Genomic DNA, 12,558 nt, shown 5'->3' on the forward strand with positions numbered 1-12,558 from the left:
ATACGGTTGTAGTCTCCTGTCTCTCTCTGTCTTCTTTGTTGGATATTGACTCGAATACTTTTGCGACATTGGAGATCACTTTCGTGCTTATTGACGCTACCTTAGTGTCATCAAAACCAACCGAGATGTGACTGTCTGGATCTGCTCCCGCGAACGAGTATCAATTATTCCTGCATCTGATAAAACCTTGTCTCATTAGCAATTTCGCCATTTTCTGGTACCAGTTGTTAGCTGCTTGTTTCCAACCATAGCGTGATTTATTCGGTCGGCCTACTGACTTCACTAAACACGAATATCATTTCATAAACTCCTGTGGCTGTTTCAGATACACCTTTCCACAATTGGTGAGTGTAAGAAGGCAGTCTTGACATCAAATTAATGAATCGGATGACAATGCGTCAAAAAAACACCTGAAGTAGAATCCTGAACGTCTCGGGGTAACAATTAGGCACAAAAGCCTCAAAATAGTTTGCTTGCTGGAACATATTGCCACATAGCGTGCTTTATATTCATCGCTTTGACCACTGGCTCCCAATTTCAGGCTGTAGAGACATTCACCCAGAATGAGGTTTGTCTCTGTTGGTGGTCAAGCGAAGCAGAAAGTGCCATTGCCTTGGAGTGCCTTGACTTCGTCGTTTTTTGCCCGGCATCACTGTCCCAATAATCACATTTCATTTCTGGGATCCATAGATTGTTTTTCTTCCAAGTAATCCATGTTCTTCCAAGTAATCCATGTTCTTCCATGTTGTTTCATCCTTGTTCAATGTAACAACAAGATGTGTTCTGTTTCTCCAAGAAAAACATGGAACAATCCGTGCGCCTGCTCTTCAACGGGTCTCTGCTCTATCCACTTGCTCCAATGCATCTTAAGTGGGAACCAACTTTCTCCGACTCCAAGCACTCTTCTGTGTTACTCTCGTCCAGTTACTCTGATTGTCCGGGTCTCCCTGTTGTTGCAGTAGATCTGTCATCAAGTGCTGCTTCCTCAACATCCAAAGCATTTCGTTTCAGTGTCGTTTTGGTTCTTTGGGTGTTATTTTTTTCATCGTCAGGCAAATCGTAGGAAATATTATGTTATATACTCTGCATCAGCCTTCTACTTGTCTCTCAACCATGTGTTTTACATTCACTGCGTGGGGAGAATTGCTGCACACCACGTCAACATTGGAAGTACTTAGTTTATAGGCAAGTCTCGTGCCGTCTTCTCAAATTCTCTGAATTGATTATCCTCTCCGGTTTCTCTTTTGCTGGGGTTTCTGCCACACTTGGCGCTGGAGTCTCTGTGATCTTGGCCATTGAGCACTTATTGCACAAACTTTTGAATTATCACTGTCTGTATTGCATTCCTGGCCACATCAGCTTGAATTGAATGAACCAATCATTTACGCCACTTTTTGTTCTGTCACGCTTTACGCTGTTAGAACACATCTTGAACTCTAGAACCCCGCAGGGTAAAAAAACAGTTGGTTTTTTTGAGTTAGTTTCAACTGAGTTGTCTTATGGAGTTTCATGCACCTGTGTTTTTTCTCAAAAGTGAAGCTATGTCCCCAATCAGTGCCTCCTAAGATAGATGGCGGGCTAGAAGTACGGCAGAGCAAAAACAAAGTTTCTTTGGTTAGCATTGGAAAACTTCTGTGTTTTCGGATATGCTGATCCTCACACAATCTCTGCCCAACACGCTGAAAACCTCTCCGTAGGTGTAACTGACCACTGATTGAATGCGTGCAAATTGCAGGAACCCATCTATTGTTGTCACTAAATTATATGTGTAACCATTGCCCCTTAACTTAACTGCTGTCTTCCACTGGGTAAGAAACGCCTCATTTTTTTTGTCTGGTTTTGGCTTCGTTGAACTCGTCATTACTATTCTTTACTAGTCGATACAGCTATGCCGTCAAAGTCACCACTGTTTCAATCTCCACAATCTAAAACTTTTTCGAAAAAATCTCCCAAGACTTTGCTACATCTCAAAAACCGTTGCATTCCACACATTCGTGTCGCATCAGCAAGAAAGTCTTTGCAATTAGAGTCAGTGCTTGATTGCAAAACATATTGTTTCTCTTCTCCCCGAAGTCTGGAACTTCCTGCATCTGATGGGGGTTTTGGCCAGTGGTGCAGGCTTATCGAGTTGCTCCTCAGTCTTTCTCCAGTAGTGCTTTGTAGAGCCCTTCGTCTGCGTCATGGCAATAAATCTCGAGTTTGGAATGTCCTGTGTCTCTCTTATGTAGTTCAACAAGTTCATTGTCTGTTGATCCATCGTAATGTGAGTTGGATAAACAGTTGGGAAAATGAGTATTTAGAGGAAAAAAGTTTGCGAATGTCAACCAGAAATTAGTTTTGTTTCAGATAATTTTTATGACTGAGAAAATTGCTGGTTCCAAAACCTGTTGGGTTATGAACTATCGCAGGTGAAATGATATAAGAATGCTGAGAGAATATCAAAAAGTTATTTTACAAGAGATTAAAAAGAGTTACAGGAAAAATCTAAATAATAGATCAAGATGCTGATTTAAAATGAGGAATGAAAATGAGCTCAAATGTCAGCTGTATAAATATCCATTATCAGTGCTAAAAGTCAAGATCCATTTTAGTGAAACTAATATTAGCACCAAGGTTTTTAGTGGGGTTCGAAATGGTTGACCATTATTGTTCGCTTCTTCAAAACTCCTAGAATTGAGTCGCATCGGATAACATATAAAGAATGAATTTGCATTTTTCTAAGAATTCCTTCACACTTCTGGTGGTATCAAAAGCCATCAAAGCTTGCTGGGAAGAATTTACATCAAATAGTCTAAATCTAATAATAGCCATTTAGAAACATCAGTTTGAGCCGATCAATGATCCACGGCAGAATCTCTTGAAGATTCGGGTCTTTCCCATTATACCCCCCAGCTTAGTGGTCAGTTTACCTATAGCACCCCCCAATCATGGTAATGATACCATATGGGGGGCTTCAAATTCATGAGGTTCTATAATGGGAAAGACATTCTTTTATATCAATTTAGTGGCCTGAATTAGTTTGCTCATCTTATTAAACTGGTAAGTTTAACTTTTTAATGTTTATCTAATGTCAAGACTATACTTTGAGTCGAATTTCTAACATACAGGATTGGGCTGACGTTGAATCCAAGGGAGACTTTGATGAAATGATTTTCCAATGTTTCATTTGGCTACACAGACATAATTTTACCTCACGTTCCCTTTAGTTGAATGTCGGGATTGTAGTGACTGCAGAAATAAGAAAAATAATATCAGCAGATTCTGTTTTTAACAAATAGCAATCGCAACCATTTTCATGAACATTGAAATAGCAAAACTGGTTACAAAACGTTGGATCAAAATTTTGTCTGGGAGGGATTAAAAGTCGATCTCTCAATAATAAGTTTAGAAGTTTTACCAGTTAAAAAAGGTCCTCATGCAGAAGGTTGAAAATTTTGAAACCACAAAATTTTTCCTTTGATAATTTAAATGATCAGCTTCCTATCATCCTTTATGAGTTTGCTTGAACTGACACTGAGCACGTACTTGCCACTCTTGGTTTGATTGCTGCCACTTCAATTATAAAATCAGTGCTCTTTCTAGCTCGATTGATTTTCGGTTGCGTTTAATTAGGGCTAAAAAGTTAATTTACAATATTCGAATGGAATCCTAGGATGAAATTCAAAGCCCAGACGGACTTGGGTCGCGGACAGGGGGTACAGACCGAGCATACCAAAAATCAGGTATGGACGAGACGGAAAAGATTTTGCCAAACCTGGACCAGAATGAATAGATCGAATTTTATGTATGAGCCAGACCAATCAGACCAAATTTTGGGGTGTGCTCCAGGTCATGCAGGCCAAAAATCAGAAAAAGTCCAGACCGAACAAAATTTGCCAACCCTAGGCCAGACCAGACGGACATTGTCGACGCTGGGCTATATCAAACAGACCGAATTTTATGATTGGACCAAACCGAACAGACCAAATTTTGGGCATAGGCCGGACCGAGCAGACCAATAATCAGGTATGGGCCAGACCGAACGGACTTTGCCAACCCTAGGTCAGACGGATGCAAGACTAAACTAAATAGCAGTATTGCAATCCAATTGAGGACAAAGTTGAAAAACTGCCAAAGGTCTTAGGAAATTTTGAAATTCTTAAGGTAAAGCAAAGCGATTATTGCAGCTGGACTGTCCTCCCAAATTAATTGATTGAATGAAACAAGGTAATTTTATTGTAATGACCTTCTTCACATTAGCCATGATGAGAATGTGGCGTTTTTTTGTTGTTTTCCCTTGCAAAATAATGGATTATCATTTTTAAAAATAATGCAAATTTTTAAGTTTAATGGTCTTTCAGAATCGTGAAATATGAAGAAAAATACGTGTTGACTACTTCATAAGCAACAGTGAGCAATAAAAATGCACGTAAAATGTTGGAGGAAAAATGCAGACACATGGAAAACTTTTGCTCGAACCATGATTTGACAATGAAATTGACGTAGTCAAAAGACCCATCATAAAAATATATTTTCTTGACTTGTGATTTCACTTTTGGTCGCGCGAAGTTCTGACTCCTCGTTAATTTCGGTCGAGGAAAAGTCCAGCTAAAATTTAGGGTCGAGCAAATGTACAGAGTGGCAAATTTGCGCCGAGCAAAGTTTTTTGGGTAATTTTTTTTTGCGTAAATTTCTGGGTCGCGCAGCAAACTCCGTGTCATTATTAAAGTCTAATAAAATTCTTTTCACAGCTCTGGGTCCAGCATCGTCTATTCAGAGCCTTTTTTTAGTCGAGCATGATCTTTTCATTAGTCGAGGTCTAGAGTGGGGCAGTGAATCTTTCCAGTTCGCTCAAAAATACACCTCATTCGAAAATTTCTATTTATGGCAGTATATAACAAATGACATTGAGAACCGCAATTGATATATACATTTACTTAGATTAAAAACGCAAAAGATGCCGATTTTGTATTGGTTGATTTAAGGTAATAAAGCAGTCCAAACTAAGTTTTGATAAACATTTAACTAATTCAAAAGCGTTCTTAATTGATATGCTTTATTTGGTCCAAATGGCGTAGTTGTTTCCAGAGGTATTCAAGTTCCAGCCACCTCCAGAAGGACTCCAGCTGTTGGTGCCCAACTTCATAGCCACAGTTCCCCCTCCCACATAAGTTGCTCCTGGTCCCAAGTAGGCGGCATAGAGTCCTCCCTGATGTTTGTCAATATATATGTCCATTGTGGAGCTGAGCTGGTGGTTCTTTCTGATGCTGATGAAAATCTTGATGGCCTGCTGGACAGTGGACATGAACCAGTCATCGTGGTAGACGAAGGGGATGCCAGGGTGCGTCAGGATATACGCGTATCCTATTAAAAACAGTTACATAATTTATTGCAAATACTTGGTTAAACCGTCAAGGAATCGTGGTCATTGCTATTTTATGACCAGTATCAACATTCCAATTTCAACTAAATACTTCAAATTACGCAAAATCACCTCCCGAAGCTTGGTATAATTGTGTTTACCTCTCGTTGGGCGAGGCAAATAGAACTGAAAACCGAAGAATGTCACACTCATTGGGGACAAGTCATTAAGATTATGGTACCCTCTCATTATGCTTCTATTCAAAAATGATTCAAACAGACAAAGCTAAAATTGTGCGCGGTCATTAATGAATTCGGCAAATAGTCACCTGTTAAGAGGCCATATACCCTAGGCTAAATTATAAGAACTAATCATTACAAGAATGATGTTTTGCCAACGGTGACATTTAATCTTGTTCTCCTCTTCTGCATATTTGAGGCATCTTTTTTAAACATAATATCACGATAGAGGAGCCGAAGTTCGATTTATATCTTCTCTGAGATTTTTTTAAACATTTGGTTGAAAACTACTGTTCTGACAAAATTCGCCGTTTCTACGATTATTTTGTTCTTGACAGGACATAAAACAGGAAATTGAAGTATCTTCATTTTGAGCCGTTAACAACAATATTCCGAGTAGATTGTAATGTCTGCTCAAACACTAAAAGTTTAGAACAATACTTAGCGTGCCAAAATTACTAAAATCAAATTTGCTATGGCTGACAATGACCTAAATTGATGATTAGTTGGTTCTTATCTTGTTCAATTCTCGTTTGTTCAGTCCTTGCTCGAAAAACTGTTTGAACCAAATTGAAACAATATACTCTTTTCTATGATCTAATAAAGGTGACTCCCAAACCTTGTGTGAGTTTGTCTGCATTTCCCCCACAGAACCTGTCATCCCTGGATGTGTCGTGATTATCGAGGAAGGGACATGCCAACCCAGGGTACACCCCGATCACCCCAGCTGGGTTCACACCTTGCTGAAGGCCAGAATAGTCGTTGTTACTGCCAACGGACAAAAAAACATAAGTGCAAATGACCTGATGCGTCAATTTTTCTGCTGATAGTTGTTAGATAGCTGTAATTTACAGGTATTTATATGAACTGGAATTGAGTTGACACAAAAAAATCGCAAAGAAACTGTTTTACTTGGGTTGAGGCCCCCACGCTAATAACACTATTAGAATCAGACATGTTTCTACGTTCAAAATTTATGGGACGAAACGCACCTAAGTCTAATCAAAGAAAATATTAAACTCATAAAATCTGTTATGATCCACGGATTTGATTGTTGCGTCAAAAAATATGCTTTACTTGATAGCATCTCTGAGATAATATCTGTTCGGGAAATCGAATGCGGTTGAAGAGTAGCTGGCACTCTGGATCCAGTTGTCCACTTTTCCAGTGTCCCCGTCAAAATACTCCCCCACTGAAAATGAGGGTCCAGTTGCTGAGATGTACTTGTTTACGTAATAACCGCTGTAGCCCTTCACGAAGTCAAATCTAGAATAAAACAGAAAAGAGGCTAAATGATTCTGGGACAAATAGGTTCTCAGGTCGAGGTGTCTAGGCTAAAGTGACTTCTGATCAGACCGTCTTCGAGCAAACACATGCGCACGGTCTGCTCGAATTAGATGGCCCGAAAAAGCTTCGAGCGCATTTTATTCCGGACAATGGCCTGGAACATGTCTGATTAGAGGTCGCTTTGGTCTGGTATAGTTCGATCCGAGGCGGGTTTGAGCGCACACTAGTCTGATCAGAAAAGATTTTGATCTCAATAAGGCCTGAATATAAACAAATTTGAGCGCGTTTTTCATGTTTTTTTTATTGACAGATATGTTTTATTTGTATTAGTATGTTTTATTGACAGATGTTGTCTCTGCCAAGAGGCAACACTACAGCAGCGTTCCGCATAGAGAGTAATCTAGAGTCTATGGGCGCTGATCAGAGCAATGGGCTCCAGCTATTTTTTATCCATTGCCGGTCCCCATTAAAGGTGATTTAGAATAAATATTCATCAAAACGTTTTTATGCAAAGCTGTCGAAACTCATCCATTGAAAAAAACATGAAAGAGTGGCATATTAAATTTTATTTATTAATTCAATTTTATTGTTTCCAATACTATCGGAATTGGCCTAGTTGAATATATTATTGAAAATAAAATTTATTTATGAATTGAAAATTTTATAGTGGTATTAACAGATTTGTCCATTTTAAAACCATTCTCTGGTCAGACTACTTTGAATGCACTCTATTATGACAAAGGAAAATTACAGCGCATTTTAATCCGATCAGAGGAGATTTCGAGCGCTTTTGTTTTGATCAGAGGTGATTTCGAGCGCACTTTATTCTGACCACAGGCGATTTCGAGCGCATTTTAGGTTGAAAAGAGGCAGATTTGAGCTCACACTAGTTTGATCAACAATCGGTTTTGAAAGCACAATAATATGGTCAGAGGAGGTTTTTGAACGCACTCCAAACGCATACAAATTTTCGAGCACATCACAGTCTGGTCACAGGTCAATTATGTCTGGGTCGGTTTGATCAACTGTTCTTTTTTTCTGGGACGGCCTGATTAGAGGCAATTTTGGTCTGGAACTCAAACTGGGTTGCAAGTTGTAGAAGCAGATTCATGATCAAGAATTCCAGTTAAACTCACTCAAAAATTTTCTATAGTTCTATAAAACCGTCTTCGTAGATCCCTGTTTGAGGTTCAGATCCAACTTGAGCTATGATCAGATCTACTCGAACGCACACCGGGACCAAAATTACAGGGTCTAGACAGCGGTTCGAGCGCTTAATAGTCTGGGACACGGCCTCATTTGTCTGTAAGGCCCAATCCTTTGTTACTTCGGTCCGGAAGCATGTGTTACTTCGGTCTGGAAAGCCCAATCAGAGGCGGATTCGAGAACTTATTACTCTTAAAAGAAAAAAATTTGAGCTCAAATTGGTCTGATAAAAACTTTGTTCGCATTTTTTTTCAATTTTTTGACTAAGAGATTTCGATTTTGGCTCTGCTAAAAGACAACGATAGAGAATCTTTTGATCAGAGACGATTAATGTGAAGTCCGACGGGGCTGATCAGAACCACCGGGTTCAGTTGATAGAAAATGCCGCCTTAACGAGTTATTTTGAATAACTGCCAATCAAGACGTTTTTATAGAAAGCTGTCTAAGTTTGTCTATTGATTCAGGAACAGTTACTTATGGGATACTAAACGAACAATTTTTTAACGCTTCGATTTTTTATTAGTAAAACCATTCAGACGGGTTTGTTAGTTGATTATTTTACTGAAAAGAAAAATCGTTTTGAAATAATTTTTTTTAGCTATATTAAGGGATTTGTTCTTTTTAAATTCATTATCTGATCAGACTACTCCGAGCGCATTTGAGTCTGTTCAGAGGCAATTTCAATAGCACTTGAGTCTGATCAGAAGTGATTTAGGGTGCGTTTGAACCTAATCAGTGGCAATTTCGAGCCTATTTCATTCTGAATAGAAGCTATTTTGAGCACACTTAAATCTGAGGACGGTTCGAGCGCAAACTAGTCTGATCCTTAGCGACTTTTGAGCGCACGATAGTCTTTTCAGTAGACGTAATTTTGAACACAAAAACACCTGCAGAATAATCGCTAATGTCAATATATTGTCTGTAAATGATTTTTTGTTCAATTCGCTGTCTAGGTTGACATTTTTTGGGCCTATATACAGTCTAGGCTCTCGCCAAAGTCAATACAAAGTCTTTTCATAGCCCCCTTTCGGTCGAGCGCGGTCTTTTTATAGACAACTTTGGTGGAGGACTCATTTTCATGGTTTGTCGGACCACGGGACTTTTCTTAAGTTGAGACACATGCAACATACTTCACGGACCAAGAAAAAATAAGGTCCTTCACAAAAAATATCAAGCCGCCATTCAAACTGGAAATCCATTATAGCAAGCTCGAAAATTACTTGAAAACGAAACCAAGGAACTGCATGTCAAGATCAAGTTTTATGTCCACCACACAAATTGAACCAAAACCAAGGCGAGTTTGTTTCTACCATTATACGACCCCCCTCCGCCCGTAAATAATTATCTCCGCCAAAAATACATTTATACACTTAACTGGTCTGCAGGGTCTAGCCCCTCTAGAATGGCGGACCTATGATATCAAAGAGTCAGCAATTCTTTTTCAATTTATTTCTGTGTTGTAAAAACTTCTATTCCGGTTGGTGCGTAATCTGATTGGCTAGGCCTCTACCTGTAAGCGTTGACAGAGTAGTTCTGCTGTAGCCAGTTGAGCCAATTGATGATGTCCGACTGGACTTCTCCATTGGTGTGGTCCACATCTGGACAGTAGCACGTGTTCTCACCAGTGTCATAGTTGCCTAACAAATACGAACAAAACATCATTTCATTTTTATTTTATTCGAGGCAAACAGAGCTTCTATTAGAGTGATTTAAGCTGTTTGTGTTCATTTTACACAATTTTTGCTCAAAATTTAAAATGAGAAAAGATAGAATGAGCTGACTTTTAACGAATTGTAATAACCCAGCTTGTGGTATATCAAGCTAACAAAGTCGGAACTTCTTCATAGCTTTGGTGCAACGGTAGCATGCCTGGCCGCGGTGCATGAGATAGTAGGTTCGAGTCCTTTTAGATCTAATTCTTTATCAGTACATGAAGTTAGTTAATAGAACATTTGGTGGTTACAGAATTATCTTTGCTCCTATGTAAAAGTATCACAAGCCACAGACTAAAACGTTTTCGTTAGTGACGCAAAGTTAACACATCTTAGAAGAGATAGTCCGACACTATATCACATTATGGTTAATCGCATTCTACTTGGTCTAACACCACCCTCTCTTAGCAAGCCGATTTCTGAAATAGGTGAATACTGTGTCATAGATTAATTACAGGTGATGGATTATGGGCCGTAATTTACTTGCTATTGCTTTAAATTTATCAAAATCGGCAGACTCTCAAAGTTTTCTGATGCTTGACAAGATGTAAAAAATGATCGCCGTTTCAAAATCATTTTCAGTAAAATTCGAAAAATGAGCACCGATGAAGTTTATTCCTTTGAGCCCTGATAGAAGTTGCTTAAAAATTTGAAGGAAGAGTTAAAAGTTATGTTATGGAATTTTAAAAACTGCATTTTTGTTATACTGAACACTTAACAACGATTATGAATTATTTTAAGCTGCGCCTTCATCAACTATTATCAACTATTTTAAGTCCCGATCTCGCAAAAAAGAGAAAGAGCTGATACTGGGACTAGGATTTAGCCTGCAATGAAATATTAGGTACCTGGGCCGCAGTTGTCTGGGACAGTGTATCCACCGTTGCAGAGGTCATCGTGTTTGACAACCTTGTCGTTTCCCCAGTCTGGCTGTTTGAATACAGAGTACTGGTGACTACAACCATCCACATACTGAGCACTTCTGTGGTTTATCACTATGTCCATTATCACCTAAACAAATAACACATTTCTATACAGACAAAACTGATTACGCTAAAGGAATGGTGGCTTAAATACTATGAGCAAATAATATGAGAAACAAAGCTGAGTGGATCCAAGCCAGGGAGCTGAAAGTGTCTTGCAGGAATCTTGCAAGATTAAGATTACCATCCGTCTTGAGTAATGCTTGCTATTGCACTCCTAATGGTTTAGTTAGCGTGATAGAAGGTGTGACTATCGATTATAAAGATGCAGAACATCAATTACAGAAGGTCATATACTAAGCTAGATGATATGACTTCACCAAAGAGGAATCAGCACAACTTGATGCTGCAACCTAGTAACTCCAGCTTCTAATTGCAGAAAAAGTTGGACAACGTTTCTCTTGGCGTAGATTATCTATTTTTTGAGCTGATAGTAAAAGACTATTGCTCAATTTCATTAACGCCGCGTGTGACTCTGACTGACACATGCACAGAGGCAGATGAACAATTATCTAGACTGATGGCAGGAATAAAACTCTAGCACCTGCTGTAAAACCTCTACAACCACAATTCGAAAAAAATGGTACAGTAAGTTGAACGTTGAGAGCACCCAGTTAGATGATAATCTAAGTGGGTGTTCTCAAAAAATTCTCGAAATAAGTGCCGTTACCTTGAGACCTCTCTGGCTGACATTTCTGGCCACGTATTGCAATGTGTCTCCTCCAGGAATAGTGTACCACATGCCTGGCATGTATCCCTGGTTATCCGCCGTCTGTGAGGGGGGAGGGAACCAGATGCCATTGATATACGCACTCTGCAAGTTTCCCACCTCGTCCAGAACACTCTGGTAGAAAGTGGACCTGTCTTCGGACAAAACATCCCAGTTGAACGACTGGTAATAAACATCGTTTGTGTTGAACCCAACAAGGTTGCGCCCATTTCTAAAATCCCATTCTTTTTTCTGTTCGAAAACTGACTTTTTCGCTGCCACAGAGGCGAAAGCGAACAGTAAAAACAAAACAATTGTATTCATTTTGAGACGGTTGACAACTTTTCGCAAATTGACAAGTGTTCAAGAGTGTTAAACAAGGTAAATATATCTTTCTCAATATTTCATTGTTATTTGAGTCTCCGCTAGAAAGCTTACTAGAGCTCTTTTATGCTCAAAACTATCGTTCTAGAATGATACAAATATGTTTATGGTATAATTAAAAGAGGGCGAAAACTTTGACCTTGGCTATCAAGTGAGGTGCTTTGGTTAAAGTTCTGTTGGAAAAGATAAATACCAGTTTCCGTCAGATTTGGTCCGAGATAAATGTGACCAAAATGTCACCATGGCTGGCGGACAAAACAACTAATTTAAGACACTGCGACATGAACTTATAAACAATACTTCTTGATGATAATCATCCGGCTTTTACAAAGTTTGAAACTGATCAATGTTTGGTCAGTGTTGGAGCATTAATAACAAACGAAGAATGAAAACATAAAATCAAATAATGCTGAAAGCACAAAAGAAACGTCCGATATGGTTAGAATTTATTCAAGAGGGCGGAAGCTGCCTAACCAAAGGTTTCGAAAATTTGATACATTTCAATTTGCCTTTCAATTTACCTTTCCAATTTGCCTTTCCTAAGAAGCAAAAAATTTAACAAAAATCAGATATGAAATATTTTGTTAAACTTTGCCTGGCATAAAAAGTGATAAAAACACCATTTCCCCAATAGATCTGTTGAACCCATTCAAATAAAAAATGTTCATTTATTGTTGTTTAACTTGAGACAAAATCC

The 12,558-nt window shown here is 38.9% G+C and overlaps 1 protein-coding gene across 1 annotated transcript; it reads right to left on the reverse strand.

Moving 5' to 3' along the window:
* Window positions 1-4,843: 4,843 nt before the first annotated feature.
* LOC142350666 (uncharacterized) lies at window positions 4,844-11,960 on the reverse strand. Its single transcript, XM_075402595.1, has 6 exons — window positions 11,439-11,960; window positions 10,634-10,796; window positions 9,584-9,710; window positions 6,658-6,846; window positions 6,200-6,348; window positions 4,844-5,343 (listed from the first exon to the last, which is right to left on the reverse strand). The coding sequence occupies exons 1-6, from the start codon at window positions 11,799-11,801 to the stop codon at window positions 5,036-5,038; spliced, it is 1,299 nt and encodes a 432-aa protein (XP_075258710.1). The 5' UTR covers window positions 11,802-11,960; the 3' UTR covers window positions 4,844-5,035.
* Window positions 11,961-12,558: the final 598 nt, after the last annotated feature.

This window comes from Convolutriloba macropyga, chromosome 1 (genome assembly GCF_964194025.1).
Source record: "Convolutriloba macropyga chromosome 1, txConMacr16.3, whole genome shotgun sequence".
Lineage (NCBI taxonomy): Eukaryota > Metazoa > Xenacoelomorpha > Acoela > Convolutidae > Convolutriloba > Convolutriloba macropyga.

Excerpts from the sequence above, each read along its gene's own strand:
- LOC142350666 (XM_075402595.1), bottom strand. The coding sequence starts at position 11,801 with ATGAATACAATTGTTTTGTTTTTACTGTTCGCTTTCGCCTCTGTGGCA. Across the intron at positions 6,349-6,657 it reads TATCTCAGAGATGCTATCAA|TAACAACGACTATTCTGGCC; the intron begins GTAAAGCATATT and ends GTCCGTTGGCAG. Across the intron at positions 5,344-6,199 it reads TGCAGACAAACTCACACAAG|GATACGCGTATATCCTGACG; the intron begins GTTTGGGAGTCA and ends TGTTTTTAATAG.